At 45.1% G+C, this 18,337-nt stretch overlaps 1 protein-coding gene across 1 annotated transcript in view; it reads left to right on the top strand.

Annotated features, from left to right (window-relative positions):
- The window catches only part of LOC116958389 (uncharacterized), a 49,992-nt gene extending 37,486 nt beyond the window's left edge, over window positions 1-12,506 (top strand). Inside the window, exons 10-11 of the mRNA XM_076056739.1 lie at window positions 6,240-6,376; window positions 11,226-12,506. Coding sequence (XP_075912854.1) covers window positions 6,240-6,376; window positions 11,226-11,387 — 299 coding nt within the window. The 3' untranslated portion in view covers window positions 11,388-12,506. The remainder of the gene's footprint in view (window positions 1-6,239; window positions 6,377-11,225) is intronic.
- Window positions 12,507-18,337: the final 5,831 nt, after the last annotated feature.

The raw sequence follows: 18,337 nt of genomic DNA, 5'->3' as shown, positions 1-18,337 counted from the left end.
TAGTAGGTTAGTGTACGTCATGTAGTGTATAGTGTACAGCTAGTACGTTAGTGTACGTCATGTAGTGTATAGTGTATAGCTAGTAGGTTAGTGTACGTCATGCAGTGTGTAGTGTATAGCTAGTAGGTTAGTGTACGTCATGTAGTGTATAGTGTATAGCTAGTACGTTAGTGTACGTCATGTAGTGTGTAGTGTATAGCTAGTACGTTAGTGTACGTCATGTAGTGTGTAGTGTATAGCTAGTAGGTTAGTATACGTCATGTAGTGTATAGTGTACAGCTAGTACGTTAGTGTACGTCATGTAGTGTATAGTGTATAGCTCGTACGTTAGTGTACGTCATGTAGTGTATAGTGTATAGCTAGTACGTTAGTGTACGTCATGTAGTGTGTAGTGTATAGCTAGTAGGTTAGTGTACGTCATGCAGTGTGTAGTGTATAGCTAGTAGGTTAGTGTACGTCATGTAGTGTGTAGTGTATAGCTAGTACATTAGTGTACGTCATGTAGTGTATAGTGTATAGCTAGTACGTTAGTGTACGTCATGTAGTGTATAGTGTATAGCTCGTACGTTAGTGTACGTCATGTAGTGTGTAGTGTATAGCTAGTACGTTAGTGTACGTCATGTAGTGTGTAGTGTATAGCTAGTAGGTTAGTGTACGTCATGTAGTGTATAGTGTATAGCTAGTACATTAGTGTACGTCATGTAGTGTGTAGTGTATAGCTAGTACGTTAGTGTACGTCATGTAGTGTGTAGTGTATAGCTAGTACGTTAGGGTACGTCATGTAGTGTATAGTGTATAGCTAGTACGTTAGTGTACGTCATGTAGTGTATAGTGTACAGCTAGTACGTTAGTGTACGTCATGTAGTGTATAGTGTATAGCTAGTAGGTTAGTGTACGTCATGTAGTGTATAGTGTATAGCTAGTAGGTTAGTGTACGTCATGTAGTGTGTAGTGTATAGCTAGTAGGTTAGTGTACGTCATGTAGTGTGTAGTGTATAGCTAGTAGGTTAGTGTACGTCATGTAGTGTGTAGTGTATAGCTAGTACGTTAGTGTACGTCATGTAGTGTATAGCTAGTACGTTAGTGTACGTCATGTAGTGTACAGCTAGTACGTTAGTGTACGTCATGTAGTGTGTAGTGTATAGCTAGTACGTTAGTGTACGTCATGTAGTGTATAGTGTATAGCTAGTAGGTTAGTGTACGTCATGTAGTGTGTAGTGTATAGCTAGTAGGTTAGTGTACGTCATGTAGTGTGTAGTGTATAGCTAGTAGGTTAGTGTACGTCATGTAGTGTGTAGTGTATAGCTAGTAGGTAAGTGTACGTCATGTAGTGTGTAGTGTATAGCTAGTAGGTTAGTGTACGTCATGTAGTGTATAGTGTATAGCTAGTAGGTTAGTGTACGTCATGTAGTGTATAGTCTACAGCTAGTACGTTAGTGTACGTCATGTAGTGTATAGTGTATAGCTAGTACTTTAGTGTACGTCATGTAGTGTATAGTGTACAGCTAGTACGTTAGTGTACGTCATGTAGTGTATAGCTAGTACGTTAGTGTACGTCATGTAGTGTGTAGTGTATAGCTAGTACGTTAGTGTACGTCTTGTAGTGTGTAGTGTATAGCTAGTACGTTAGTGTACGTCATGTAGTGTATAGCTAGTACATTAGTGTACGTCATGTAGTGTATAGTGTATAGCTAGTAGGTTAGTGTACGTCATGTAGTGTGTAGTGTATAGCTCGTATGTTAGTGTACGTCATGTAGTGTATAGCTAGTACATTAGTGTACGTCATGTAGTGTATAGTGTATAGCTAGTACGTTAGTGTACGTCATGTAGTGTGTAGTGTACAGCTAGTAGGTTAGTGTACGTCATGTAGTGTATAGCTAGTACGTTAGTGTACGTCATGTAGTGTATAGCTAGTACGTTAGTGTACGTCATGTAGTTTATAGCTAGTACGTTAGTGTACGTCATGTAGTGTATAGTGTATAGCTAGTAGGTTAGTGTACGTCATGTAGTGTGTAGTGTATAGCTAGTAGGTTAGTGTACGTCATGTAGTGTGTAGTGTATAGCTAGTAGGTTAGTGTACGTCATGTAGTGTGTAGTGTATAGCTAGTAGGTAAGTGTACGTCATGTAGTGTGTAGTGTATAGCTAGTAGGTTAGTGTACGTCATGTAGTGTATAGTGTATAGCTAGTAGGTTAGTGTACGTCATGTAGTGTATAGTCTACAGCTAGTACGTTAGTGTACGTCATGTAGTGTATAGTGTATAGCTAGTACTTTAGTGTACGTCATGTAGTGTATAGTGTACAGCTAGTACGTTAGTGTACGTCATGTAGTGTATAGCTAGTACGTTAGTGTACGTCATGTAGTGTGTAGTGTATAGCTAGTACGTTAGTGTACGTCTTGTAGTGTGTAGTGTATAGCTAGTACGTTAGTGTACGTCATGTAGTGTATAGCTAGTACATTAGTGTACGTCATGTAGTGTATAGTGTATAGCTAGTAGGTTAGTGTACGTCATGTAGTGTGTAGTGTATAGCTCGTATGTTAGTGTACGTCATGTAGTGTATAGCTAGTACATTAGTGTACGTCATGTAGTGTATAGTGTATAGCTAGTACGTTAGTGTACGTCATGTAGTGTGTAGTGTACAGCTAGTAGGTTAGTGTACGTCATGTAGTGTATAGCTAGTACGTTAGTGTACGTCATGTAGTGTATAGCTAGTACGTTAGTGTACGTCATGTAGTTTATAGCTAGTACGTTAGTGTACGTCATGTAGTGTGTAGCTAGTAGGTTAGTGTACGTCATGTAGTGTATAGTGTATAGCTAGTAGGTAAGTGTACGTCATGTAGTGTATAGTGTATAGCTAGTAGGTAAGTGTACGTCATGTAGTGTATAGTGTATAGCTAGTAGGTAAGTGTACGTCATGTAGTGTGTAGTGTATAGCTAGTACGTTAGTGTACGTCATGTAGTGTATAGTGTATAGCTGGTACGTTAGTGTACGTCATGTAGTGTATAGTGTATAGCTAGTAGGTTAGTGTACGTCATGTAGTGTATAGTGTACAGCTAGTACGTTAGTGTACGTCATGTAGTGTATAGTGTATAGCTAGTAGGTTAGTGTACGTCATGCAGTGTGTAGTGTATAGCTAGTAGGTTAGTGTACGTCATGTAGTGTATAGTGTATAGCTAGTACGTTAGTGTACGTCATGTAGTGTGTAGTGTATAGCTAGTACGTTAGTGTACGTCATGTAGTGTGTAGTGTATAGCTAGTAGGTTAGTATACGTCATGTAGTGTATAGTGTACAGCTAGTACGTTAGTGTACGTCATGTAGTGTATAGTGTATAGCTCGTACGTTAGTGTACGTCATGTAGTGTATAGTGTATAGCTAGTACGTTAGTGTACGTCATGTAGTGTGTAGTGTATAGCTAGTAGGTTAGTGTACGTCATGCAGTGTGTAGTGTATAGCTAGTAGGTTAGTGTACGTCATGTAGTGTGTAGTGTATAGCTAGTACATTAGTGTACGTCATGTAGTGTATAGTGTATAGCTAGTACGTTAGTGTACGTCATGTAGTGTATAGTGTATAGCTCGTACGTTAGTGTACGTCATGTAGTGTGTAGTGTATAGGTACACTACACACTAGTGTATAGGTAGTGGGGAGCGATAGTGTAGCGGTTAGCGCGCTGCACTATGAACCTGGCGACCCAGGTTCGATTCCCGCTCACGGTCAACACCAGTGACTATTATCTAAACCGGTCCCGGGCCTCCCCTAGGTCGACTCAGCCTCAAATGAGTACCTGGGTGCGGTGTGTAAACATCGCCACTAGGGAGACAAAGGCGGTCGGGCGTGGTGCTGGCCACCCACCCCCTCGTGTACCGTTCCGGCCTTCATAGGTGCTCGCTAACAGCACTTGCCCCTACAGTCTGTTAAGGCTATATGGAGGATCTTTGAGTGTATAGGTAGTACGTTAGTGTACGTCATGTAGTGTGTAGTGTATAGCTAGTAGGTTAGTGTACGTCATGTAGTGTATAGTGTATAGCTAGTACATTAGTGTACGTCATGTAGTGTGTAGTGTATAGCTAGTACGTTAGTGTACGTCATGTAGTGTGTAGTGTATAGCTAGTACGTTAGGGTACGTCATGTAGTGTATAGTGTATAGCTAGTACGTTAGTGTACGTCATGTAGTGTATAGTGTACAGCTAGTACGTTAGTGTACGTCATGTAGTGTATAGTGTATAGCTAGTAGGTTAGTGTACGTCATGTAGTGTATAGTGTATAGCTAGTAGGTTAGTGTACGTCATGTAGTGTGTAGTGTATAGCTAGTAGGTTAGTGTACGTCATGTAGTGTGTAGTGTATAGCTAGTAGGTTAGTGTACGTCATGTAGTGTGTAGTGTATAGCTAGTACGTTAGTGTACGTCATGTAGTGTATAGCTAGTACGTTAGTGTACGTCATGTAGTGTACAGCTAGTACGTTAGTGTACGTCATGTAGTGTGTAGTGTATAGCTAGTACGTTAGTGTACGTCATGTAGTGTATAGTGTATAGCTAGTAGGTTAGTGTACGTCATGTAGTGTGTAGTGTATAGCTAGTAGGTTAGTGTACGTCATGTAGTGTGTAGTGTATAGCTAGTAGGTTAGTGTACGTCATGTAGTGTGTAGTGTATAGCTAGTAGGTAAGTGTACGTCATGTAGTGTGTAGTGTATAGCTAGTAGGTTAGTGTACGTCATGTAGTGTATAGTGTATAGCTAGTAGGTTAGTGTACGTCATGTAGTGTATAGTGTACAGCTAGTACGTTAGTGTACGTCATGTAGTGTATAGTGTATAGCTAGTACTTTAGTGTACGTCATGTAGTGTATAGTGTACAGCTAGTACGTTAGTGTACGTCATGTAGTGTATAGCTAGTACGTTAGTGTACGTCATGTAGTGTGTAGTGTATAGCTAGTACGTTAGTGTACGTCTTGTAGTGTGTAGTGTATAGCTAGTACGTTAGTGTACGTCATGTAGTGTATAGCTAGTACATTAGTGTACGTCATGTAGTGTATAGTGTATAGCTAGTAGGTTAGTGTACGTCATGTAGTGTGTAGTGTATAGCTCGTATGTTAGTGTACGTCATGTAGTGTATAGCTAGTACATTAGTGTACGTCATGTAGTGTATAGTGTATAGCTAGTACGTTAGTGTACGTCATGTAGTGTGTAGTGTACAGCTAGTAGGTTAGTGTACGTCATGTAGTGTATAGCTAGTACGTTAGTGTACGTCATGTAGTGTATAGCTAGTACGTTAGTGTACGTCATGTAGTTTATAGCTAGTATGTTAGTGTACGTCATGTAGTGTGTAGCTAGTAGGTTAGTGTACGTCATGTAGTGTGTAGTGTATAGCTAGTACGTTAGTGTACATCATGTAGTGTATAGTGTATAGCTAGTAGGTTAGTGTACGTCATGTAGTGTATAGTGTACAGCTAGTACGTTAGTGTACGTCATGTAGTGTATAGCTAGTACGTTAGTGTACGTCATGTAGTGTGTAGTGTATAGCTAGTACGTTAGTGTACGTCATGTAGTGTATAGTGTATAGCTCGTACGTTAGTGTACGTCATGTAGTGTATAGTGTATAGCTCGTACGTTAGTGTACGTCATGTAGTGTGTAGTGTATAGCTCGTACGTTAGTGTACGTCATGTAGTGTATAGTGTATAGCTCGTACGTTAGTGTACGTCATGTAGTGTATAGTGTATAGCTCGTACGTTAGTGTACGTCATGCAGTGTATAGTTAGTACGTTAGTGTACGTCATGTAGTGTATAGTGTATAGCTAGTACGTTAGTGTACGTCATGTAGTCTGTAGTGTATAGCTAGTACGTTAGGGTACGTCATGTAGTGTATAGTGTATAGCTAGTACGTTAGTGTACGTCATGTAGTGTATAGTGTATAGCTAGTCCGTTAGGGTACGTCATGTAGTGTATAGCTAGTACGTTAGTGTACGTCATGTATTGTATAGTGTATAGCTCGTGCGTTAGTGTACGTCATGTAGTGTATAGTGTACAGCTAGTACGTTAGTGTACGTCATGTAGTGTATATCTAATGTACTGGAATACGTCATTTAGTGTACGTGCGTGACATTATCGGCGATAACATTAGCAACGATGCCGATGATGTCACGGCCAGTGCGCCTGTGACATCATCATCATCATCTACACCTGTGACATCATCGTCGTGTCTCCCCCCCCCCCCCCCCCCCCCGCTAAACGCCCCACCCCCCAGGCTCTGTGTCGGCCCCCGCCGCTGAGGGCAACGTGCGCGTGGTGAACGAGTCGCTGTGCAGGCAGGCATGGGGCAACTTCACCCGCGCGATGATGATGTGTGCAGCCAAGCGTCAGGGTTGGGCCAGTAGCTGTCAGGTGACCCCAACACTACACCGTACACTACACTATACACTACACGATACACTACACTATACACTACACGTTACACTGCACGATACACGACACTACTATACACTACACTATACACTACACGTTACACTGCACGATACACGACACGATACACTACACTATACACTACACCATACACTACACTGTACACTACACCACACACTACAATATACACTATACTATACACTACATTATACACTACACTATACACTACACTATACACTACACTATACACTACACGATACACTACACTATACACTACACTATACACTACACGTTACACTGCACGATACACGACACGATACACTACACTATACACTACACGATACACTACATTATACACTACACGATACACTACACGTTACACTGCACGATACACTACACGATACACTACACTATACACTACACTATACACTACACGATACACTACACTATACACTATACATTTACTACACACTACCCTATACACTACACTACACACTACAATATACACTACACCACACACTACACTATACACTACACGTTACACTGCACGATACACGACACTACTATACACTACACTATACACTACACTATACACTACACTATACACTACACTATACACTACACTGAACACTACACCACACACTACAATATACACTATACTATACACTACATTATACACTACACGATACACTACACTATACACTACACTATACACTACACTATACATTTACTACACACTACACTATACACTACACTACACACTACAATATACACTACACCACACACTACACTATACACTACACTATACACTACACTATACACTACACTATACACTACACCACACACTACACTATACACTACACTATACACTACACTATACACTACACTATACACTACACTATACACTACACGATAAACTACACTATACACTACACTATACACTACACTACTATACACTACACGATACACTACACTATACACTACACTATACACTACACTACACACTACACTATACACTACACTATACACTACACTATACACTACAATATACACTACATTATACACTACACTAAACACTACACTATACACGACACTACTATACACTACACTATACACTACACACTAGACACTACACTATACACTACACTATACACTACACTATACACTACACGATAAACTACACTATACACTACACTATACACTACACTACTATACACTACACGATACACTACACGATACACTACACTATACACTACACTATACACTACACTACACACTACACTATACACTACACTATACACTACACTATACACTACAATATACACTACATTATACACTACACTAAACACTACACTATACACGACACTACTATACACTACACTATACACTACACACTAGACACTACACTATACACTACACTACACTATACACTACACTATACACTATACACTACACTATACACTACACACTACAAAATACACTACACTATACACTACACGATACACGACACTATACATACATACAACAACAACCGCCATTCGCCACTAAGTGGCGGTGACGTCACTACGATGCTTGTGCCAGGCTATGTGCACCCTGAGGCCACGTGAAGTGTCGAACGCCCGCTGGCAGGAGGTCACTGCGCAGACCCAGGTGCCACGGGTCGACTGACTGAGATGACTGGCTGATGCACCACCTGTGCCCCCTACTGTAACAACCTGCTGTGCTTTAGCCACGCGACACTCCGCTCGTTGTTGTGAGCGTCGCTCCTCCGCCCTCCGTTGTTGTTGGAGGGCGACTGCCTCCAACTGCCCAGTAGCAGCGTCCTTCACGAGCCTCCTCCACAGAGGCCGATCTTGACACCGCTGGTACCGGTCATCGGCAAGTCCACTCAGCTCCAAGTCCTCCTGTACCACGTCACTCCATCTCTTCTCTAGCCCGTGCCGCGCCCATTTAGCCCCCTCGATCCGGCCGAACAAAAGCTGTTTTGGCATGCGGTGGCTGGGCATGCGGGCTACATGACCCAGCCAACGCAGCCGTGCCTGCCGGAGGAGCTCACCGATGGGACCTTGCCCAGATCTTTCAAGGATTTGTGAGCTCCTCACACAATCCAGCCTGGTTAAACCCAGGATGGATCGTAGGCAGGCCAGCCTAAATGTTTCTAACCGGCAAAGATGTTCCATTAGGGGGGTCCACGTTTCGCAAGCGTAGAGAAGGGAGGGAATGACCGTGGCTGAGAAGACCTGAAGCTTCGTGCGGAGCGACAGACCAGGCAGCTTCCACACAGCGTTACGCAACTGAAAAAAATATATTGTCGCTCGACTGATTCGGAGTGAGACCTCCGCTGCCAAACCGGAGCCGGTCATGAGCACACTGCCCAGTTATGGGAAACTCTCCACTCGCTCCACAACTGCCCCATCACCGACTGGGAGTTGTGGGGGCGGAGTGTCCGATCGTACAAAATACTCAGGCGGGTGCTTAGTTTTGGTGGGGCTGATGGTAAGGCCCCACCTCTTAGTGGCACGCTCCAGTTTCAGCAGAAGTGTCTCCAACTCCTCCTCTGAATGAGCAGCAATTACCAAATCATCGGCATACATAACGTGGTTGAGCAATATGGAGCCATCCCTTGACCGCACCTGGGTATCGATCAGCCTTCCATTATATCTGTACCAAATGGAAATTCCCCCGGTACAGCTATTAAAGGCTTCACGAACTACGTGCTCAAAATAGATGTTAAATAATGTGGGAGCCAGAGGACATCCCTGTCGCACCCCAATGTGTATAGGAAATGGCTCTGTCTCCCGGCCACGTAGTATTAACCAGGGCCGCTCACCATCATGAAGGTCCTTAATGATCGTGAGCAGAGGGTCAGGGACTGTGAAAGCACAAAGAACAACCCAGAGCCCAGGCCTACTGATGGTATCATAGGCCTTGCCCAGGTTAATAAAGCAGAGATGTAGGTCTTACTGGAATTCCCTACACCTCTGCTGTAGCAGACGGACAGAAAATATGGCATCTGTGCAAGACCGCCTTTACCTGAAACCGCATTGGGGCTCTGCAAGCCTCTCCTCAGCGTGCCTAGCAAGGCGATGTTGAATAATCCTTGCCAGTATCTTTCCTGGCACACTGAGGAGTGAGATGCCCCTTAGTTGTTACAGTCTGTAAAGTCCCCCTTCTTAAACAAGTGGACCACTAGGGCATCTTTTCAATCCTGCGGAACCCGTCCAGTGGTCCAGACTGTTGTTATGATGTCATGCAGGGCAGTCTGTGCACAAACGCAACCCTCCCTCAGCATTTCCCTTGCGAGATCATCTCTGCCCAGTGCCTTTCCTAGTCTCAGACTCTGGATCGCCTTCAGTACTTCCTCAAGTGATGGCACCTCAACCAGCCACTCACAGGGGGTGACTTCTTCCAATATTTGAGGCACCACAGCCTCAGCAGGGTCATCCCCACTTTGTGCAACAATGTTTTCCTGGCTGAGGGATTTCCCCTCTCCCACGACCTCACAGAAATGCTCAGCAAATCTGCCAACCTGTTCCTGGAGGTCAGAGATTGGATCTCCTTTTTTCCCCTAATGATGGTAATAGGTGTGGCACTGCAGGTTACTTTTCTGATGGAGTTAAATAGGGATTTGTGATCACGGGCCACTGAGGCAGACTCCATCTCCTCAGCAACCCGCGACCACCATCCATCCTTGCAGCGCCTCAAGGCTCTCCGAACCTCCGAGTGAAGGCTGCGGTAAGACTCCTCATTCTCTGACGTGGGATGCTGTAGACGATGAGAGTGGGCCTGTCGGTTTTTCTCAGCCAGCCTGAACAGCTCCTCTGTCAGCCAGCGTCTCCGGAGAGATCTGGACCGCGTACCCAAAGCAGCCATTGCAGCTGCATGAGTCACAGTCCTAAACCTTGCCCATTTACCCTCGCCATCAGGAGGAGTGTGGGACGATGCCAACCCCTGCCACAAGCGATGATGAAATTCTCGCTTCCAACTTTCATCAGCTGAGACCAGGCCACCTTAGGTTAGAATGGGGTCCTGGGTGTATACCCACCACTGGAGTGGAAGAATGGCAGGCGCATCTTACAGATCCCAAGTCGATGGTCAGAGGGCAGATCAGCTCTACGGTAGGTCCTGGTGTCAAGGACATGGGCCTGCATCCGTTGATCCGTCACTATGTAGTCCAGCAGATGTTCTTGCTTGGACCCGGCATGCATCCATGATGTTGTGTGGATGCGCCGATGCCGGAACAGCGTGTTGTTAATTACAAGTCCATGGGCTGTACACGATTCTAGCAGCCTCCTACCGTTGTTATTGAGCTGATCTGGCCCATGCCTTCCAATCACTCCAGACCAGGTTCCAGCAACATGACCACCTCAAGCATTGAAGTCACCCAACAAGATGACTCTATCCTGAGGGGATACTTTAGCCAGCACCTGTGACAGGAGGTCATAGAAGGCATCTGACTCATCGGCCTTGCCTGCATCCCTCCACTGATGTTCGTCTTCGGTGGGGGCATAAGTAACCACGACCACCACTCCTCGCCTCTGATTTATCGGAAGGCGAGCCCAAAGTAGCCTGGGGCTTACAGGTTCTCACGCCTCACCGCCACGCTCCCATGCCCCCTTCATTATTTTGTTCAGAAGAAGAGCCACACCCTGTTGTTTGGCAGTCTCCTGCCCCGTGTATAGGACTGTCCTCCACCTCACATGTACACACGCACATATACAGACACACACAAACATACAGACACACACACAAACGGACAATGGGTGTCCCAACCTGGATTCACGAAACATCATCAAAGTCAATCCACCGTCCGCCTTTCTGCCTTTCTCAGCTGGGCCAGGGCGGTGGCGTCTTCTGCCTGGGCACGGACAGGAGGTGGTACCTGACAGGCATCGACAGCCGCCGTGCCGACTGTGCAAACGCCACCCAGCCGGCCGCCTACGGGCGCGTGTGGAAATCCCTCGCCTGGATCGAGGGGAACCTCCCTTACTGACGACGGTGAAGCGCCTCTGGCTCTGCTCTCAGCCGGATAGCCGGATAGCTAGCCAGCCAGATATCCAGATAGCAAGTTAACCCAATAGCCAACTAGCCAGATAGCTAGCCAGCCAGATAGCCAGATAGCCAGCTCGCCAGATAACCGGCTAGCCAGCCAGCCAGATATCCAGATAGCAAGTTAACCAGATAGCCAACTAGCCAGATAGCTAGAAATCCAGATAGCCAGATAGCCAGCCAGCCAGATATCCAGATAGCAAGTTAACCAGATAGCCAACTAGCCAGATAGCTAGCCAGCCAGATAGCTAGAAAGCCAGCTAGCCAGATAACCATCTAGCCAGCCAGCTAGATATGCAGATAGCAAGTTAACCAGATAGCTAACTATCCAGATAGCTAGCCAGCCAGATAGCCAGATAGCCAGCCAGCCAGATATCCAGATAGCAAGTGAACCAGATAGCCAACTAGCCAGACAGCTAGCCAGCCAGATAGCCACATAGCCAGATAGCCAGCTCGCCAGCCAGCCAGATAGCTAGCTAGCCAGAGAGCTAGCCAGCCAGATAGCCAGCTAGCCAGAGAGCCAGATGACCAGCTAGCCAGCCAGACAGCTATCCAGATAGCAAGTTAACCAGATAACCAACTAGGCAAATAGCTAGCCAGCCAGATAGCCAGATAGCCAGCCAGCAAGACAGCCACATAACCAGTTAGCCAGCCAGCCAGATAACCACATAGCCAGTTAGCCAGCCAGTCAGATAGCCACATAGCCAGCTAGCCAGCCAGCCAGATAGCTAGCTAGCCAGCTAACCAGCTAGCCAGGCAGACAGATAGCTAGTTAGACAGATAGCCAGCTAGATAGACAGCTAGCTAGATACCCAGCCAGCTAGACACCCAGCCAGCTAGATAGCCAGCCAGCTAGATAGCCAGCCAGCTAGATATCCAGCTAGCTAGCTAGATATCCAGCCAGCTAGTTGGTCAGATAGCCAGCCAGCTAGCCAGCTAGATAGCCAGCTAGCCAGCTAGATAGCCAGCCAGCTAGATAGCCAGCGAGCCAGCTAGATAGCCAGCCAGCTAGATAGCCAGCTAGCCAGCTAGATAGCCAGCCAGCTAGATAGCCAGCTAGCCAGCTAGATAGCCAGCCAGCTAGATAGCCAGCCAGCTAGATAGCCAGCTAGCCAGCTAGATAGCCAGCCAGCTAGATAGCCAGCTAGCCAGCCAGCTAGTCAGATAGCCAGCTAGATAGCCAGCTAGCCAGCTAGATAGTGAGATCGCTACAGGCCTACAGCTACCGCTATCGCTGTCGCTCTTGGGAGGAGAGAATGAAGTTACCATTTTACTATATTTTTTAAATAATATATTTACATATATATCATGTCAATATATTTTATGAATCTTCTTCTTTGCCTTTTAAGGGAAACGTATTGTGGCTCGAGTTAAACCTCCAATTTCCTTTCGATTTTTATATGCTTAGTTCTTTCGGTAAAGTCACGTTGAAGGGAAACAATAAAATAATAAAATATATATAAAACAATGAAAAAAATTCTCACGACGTTTCGACCATCTTGGCTCTTGTGGCACGGACGATCGGTGACACTCACTGACGTCACGCACGAGCGGTGACACTCACTGACGTCACAGACGAGCTGTGACACTCAACGACGTCACGCACGAGCGGTGACACCCACTGACGTCACGCACGAGCGGTGACACTCACCGACGTCACGCACGAGCGGTGACACTCACCGACGTCACGCACGAGCGGTGACACTCACGGACGTCACTCGCGAGCGGTGACACTGACGTCACGCGCGAGCGGTGACACTCACGGACGTCACTCAGTGTGGGGTGTTTTTTTCGCAGTGTAAATTTTGTGGTGATGCACACACAGACAAAGCTCCCCCCAGGTAGCCTCTAGCAGGGCTGTCGGGGCAAGTGCTGCTAGTAGCGAGTAGCACCACCTATGATGTACACACACAGACAAAGCTCCCCCAGGTAGCCTCCAGCAGGGCTGTCGGGGCAAGTGCTGCTAGTAGCGAGTAGCACCACCTATGATGCACACACAGACAAAGCTCCCCTAGGTAGCCTCTAATAGGGCTGAAGGGACAAGTTATTTAGTGAGTAGCAGCACCTATGAAGGCTGGCAACTGTGGCTACACATGAGGGGGTGGGTGGCCAGCACCACGCCCGGACGCCTTTGTCTCCCTAGTGGCGATGTTTTACACACCGCACCAGGTATTCGTTTGAGGCCGAGTCGACCTAGGGGAGACCCAGGACCGGTGAAGATAATCGTCTCCGGTTTTGGCCCGGAGAAAGAATCGAACCCGGGTCAAGGGGTTCGTAGCCCAGCGTAGCAATAACCACTACACCCACCACTCCCTACACAGACACACACACACAGTTATACACACGTACACAATACACAGGTACACACACAAACACACGTACACAATACACAAGTAGACACACAAACACACGTACACAATACACAGGTACACACACACACACGTACACAATACACAGGTACACACACACGTACACAATACACAGGTACACACACACACACAAGTACACAATACACAAGTACACACACACACACACGTACACAATACACAGGTCCACACACACACGTACACAATACACAGGTACACACGTACACAATACACAGGTACACACACAATACACAGGTACACACACACACAGTACACAATACACAGGTACACACACAGTACACAATACACAGGTACACACACACACGTACACAATACAAAATACACAGGTACACACACACACACACGTACACAGGTACACACACACGTACACAATGCACAGGTACACACATACAGTACACAATACACAGGTACACACACACAGTACACAATACACAGGCACACACACACACACGTACACAATACACAGGTACACACACACGTACACAATACACAGGTACACACAGTACACAATACACAGGTACATACTACACAGGTACACAATACACTGGTACACGCTACACAGGTACACACACACACATGTACACAATACACACACACACAGTACACAATACATAGGCACACACACACAGTACACAGGTACACACACAGTACACAATACACACAGAGTACACAATACACAGGTACACACACACGTACACAATACACAATACACTGGTACACACACACGTACACAGGTACACACACACACACACGGACACAATACACAGGTACACACACACAGTACACAATACACAGGTACACACACAGTACACCATACACAGGCACACACACACGTACACAATACACAGGTACACACAGTACACAATAAACAGGTACATACTACACAGGTACACAATACACAGGTACACACTACACAGGTACACACACACACATGAACACAATACACACACAGTACACAATACACAGGCACACACACGCAGTACACAATACACAGGTACACACACAGTACACAATACACACACACAGTACACAATACACAGGTACACACACACATGTACACAATACACAGGTACACACACACACGTACACAATACACAGGTACACACACACGTACACAATACACAGGTACACACACACACGTACACAATACACAGGTACACACACGTACACAGGTACACACACACACGTACACAATACACAGGTACACACACAGTACACAATACACAGGTACACACACAGGTGGTAATGGTGTCTTTATTGCCTTAAAACGTTTAGTGCGACTGCTACATAACGTCTTTATTGAAAGCGTCATGAATCAGAATACGTTACTTATTACACCAATTACTCACACATACGTACACAATACACAGGTACACACACACAATACACAGGTACACACACACACACACGTACACAATACACAGGTACACACACACAATACACAGGTACACACACACACACACGTACACAATACACAGGTACACACACACAATACACAGGTACACACACACGCACACAATACACAGGTACACACACAATACACAGGTACACAATACACACACACATGTACACAATACACAGGTACACACACGTACACAATACACAGGTACACACACACACACACGTACACAATACACAGGTACACACACACACACATACACGTACACAATACACAGGTACACACACACGTACACAATACACAGGTACGCACACGCGTACACAATACACAGGTACACACACACACGTACACAATACACAGGTACACACACACACGAACACAATACACATTCTGGCGAATTTCCCGATGATGCCGGAAGTAATTACCAACGAAACGTCGTACTTAAACTGTAAATATTGTTGATTCTCTCTTCAACACACCGGTGGGCTAAAGTAGTGAATTATTTGTCTATTGTCACCGTGACACTTTTTTTTGCTGATTGGCCGTGTTGGGTGGTGGAGGGCTACGACACATTTATAAATAACGCGATCTAACCCAAAAAAACCTTTATTATGAACGTTACTTATTACACCCATTACACACACACGTACACAATACACAGGTACACACACACGTACACAATACACAGGTACACACACACATACACAGGTACACACACACACAATACACAGGTACACACACATGTACACAATACACAGGTACACACACACGTACACAATACACAGGCACACACACACACAAGTACACAATACACAAGTACACACACAAACACACGTACACAATACACAGGTACACACACGTACACAATACACAGGTACACACACACGTACACAATACACAGGTACACATATGTACACAATACACAGGTACACACACGTACACAATACACAGGCACACACACACACACGTACACAATACACAGGTACACACTACACAGATACAGGTACACACACACACGTACACAATACACAGGTACACACACATGTACACAAAACACAGGTACGCACACGCGTACACAATACACAGGTACACACACACACATGTACACAATACACAGGTACACACACACGTACACAATACACAGGTACACACACACAATACACAGGTACACACACACGTACACAATACACAGGTACACACACACATACACAGGTACACACACACACGTACACAATACACAGGTACACACACATGTACACAATACACAGGGACACACACACACGTACACAATACACAGGTACACACACACACGTACACAATACACAGGTACACACAGTACACAATACACAGGTACATACTACACAGGTACACAATACACAGGTACACACTACACAGGTACACACACACACATGTACACAATACACAGACAGTACACAATACACAGGCACACACACGCAGTACACAATACACAGGTACACACACAGTACACAATACACACACACACGTACACAATACACAGGTACACACACACGTACACAATACACAGGTACACACACACACGTACACAATACACAGGTACACACACGTACACAGGTACACACACACACGTACACAATACACAGGTACACACACAGTACACAATACACAGGTACACACACAGATGGTAATGGTGTCTTTATTGCATTAAAACGTTTAGTGCGACTGCTACATAACGTCTTTATTGAAAGCGTCATGAATCAGAATACGTTACTTATTACACCAATTACTCACACATACGTACACAATACACAGGTACACACACACAATACACAGGTACACACACACACACGTACACAATACACAGGTACACACACACAATACACAGGTACACACACACACGTACACAATACACAGGTACACACACACGCACACAATACACAGGTACACACACAATACACAGGTACACAATACACACACACATGTACACAATACACAGGTACACACACGTACACAATACACAGATACACACACACACACGTACACAATACACAGGTACACACACACACGTACACAATACACAACCACACACACGTACACAATACACAGGTCCACACACGCATGTACACAATACACAGGTACACACGCACACAATACACAGGTACACACACAATACACAGGTACACAATACACACACACACACGTACACAATACACAGGTACACACAGGACACAATATACAGGTACACACACAGTACACAATACACAGGTACACACACACGTACACAATACACAGGTACATACACACATGTACACAATACACAGGTACACACACGTACACAATACACAAGTACACACACACGTACACAATACACAGGTACACACACACACATGTACACAATACACAGGTACACACACACGTACACAATACACAGGTACACACACACGTACACAATACACAGGTACACACACACGTACACAATACACAGGTACACACTACACAGATACACACACACGCACACAATACACTGGTATACACACACACGTACACAATACACAGGTACACACACACGATGTGCCTTGCCGCTAACCACTACACTACCATTCCCTACACAGACACACGCACAGTTATACAAACGTACACAATACACAGGTACACACACACACGTACACAATACACAGGTACACACACATACAGGTACACAATACACAGGTACACACACACGTACACAATACACAGGTACACACACACACACGTACACAATACACAGGTACACACACGTACACAATACACAGGTACACACACACAGTACACAATACACAGGTACACACACACATACACAGGTACACACACACACACACGTACACAATACACAGGTACACACACATGTACACAAAACACAGGTACGCACACGCGTACACAATACACAGGTACACACACACAGTACACAATACACAGGTACACACACAGATGGTAATGGTGTCTTTATTGCCTTAAAACGTTTAGTGCGACTGCTATATAACGTCTTTATTGAAAGCGTCATGAATCAGAATAAGTTACTTATTACACCCATTACACACACAGTACACAATACACAGGTACACACACACAATACACAGCTACACACACACA

Source organism: Petromyzon marinus, chromosome 77 (genome assembly GCF_048934315.1).
Source record: "Petromyzon marinus isolate PM22_M1 ecotype Great Lakes invasive population chromosome 77, UKy_Petmar_22M1.pri1.0, whole genome shotgun sequence".
NCBI classification, from domain to species: Eukaryota; Metazoa; Chordata; class Hyperoartia; order Petromyzontiformes; family Petromyzontidae; genus Petromyzon; species Petromyzon marinus.
Note: the sequence above shows the minus strand (reverse complement) of the source record. Positions and strands in the feature narration are given on the sequence as shown.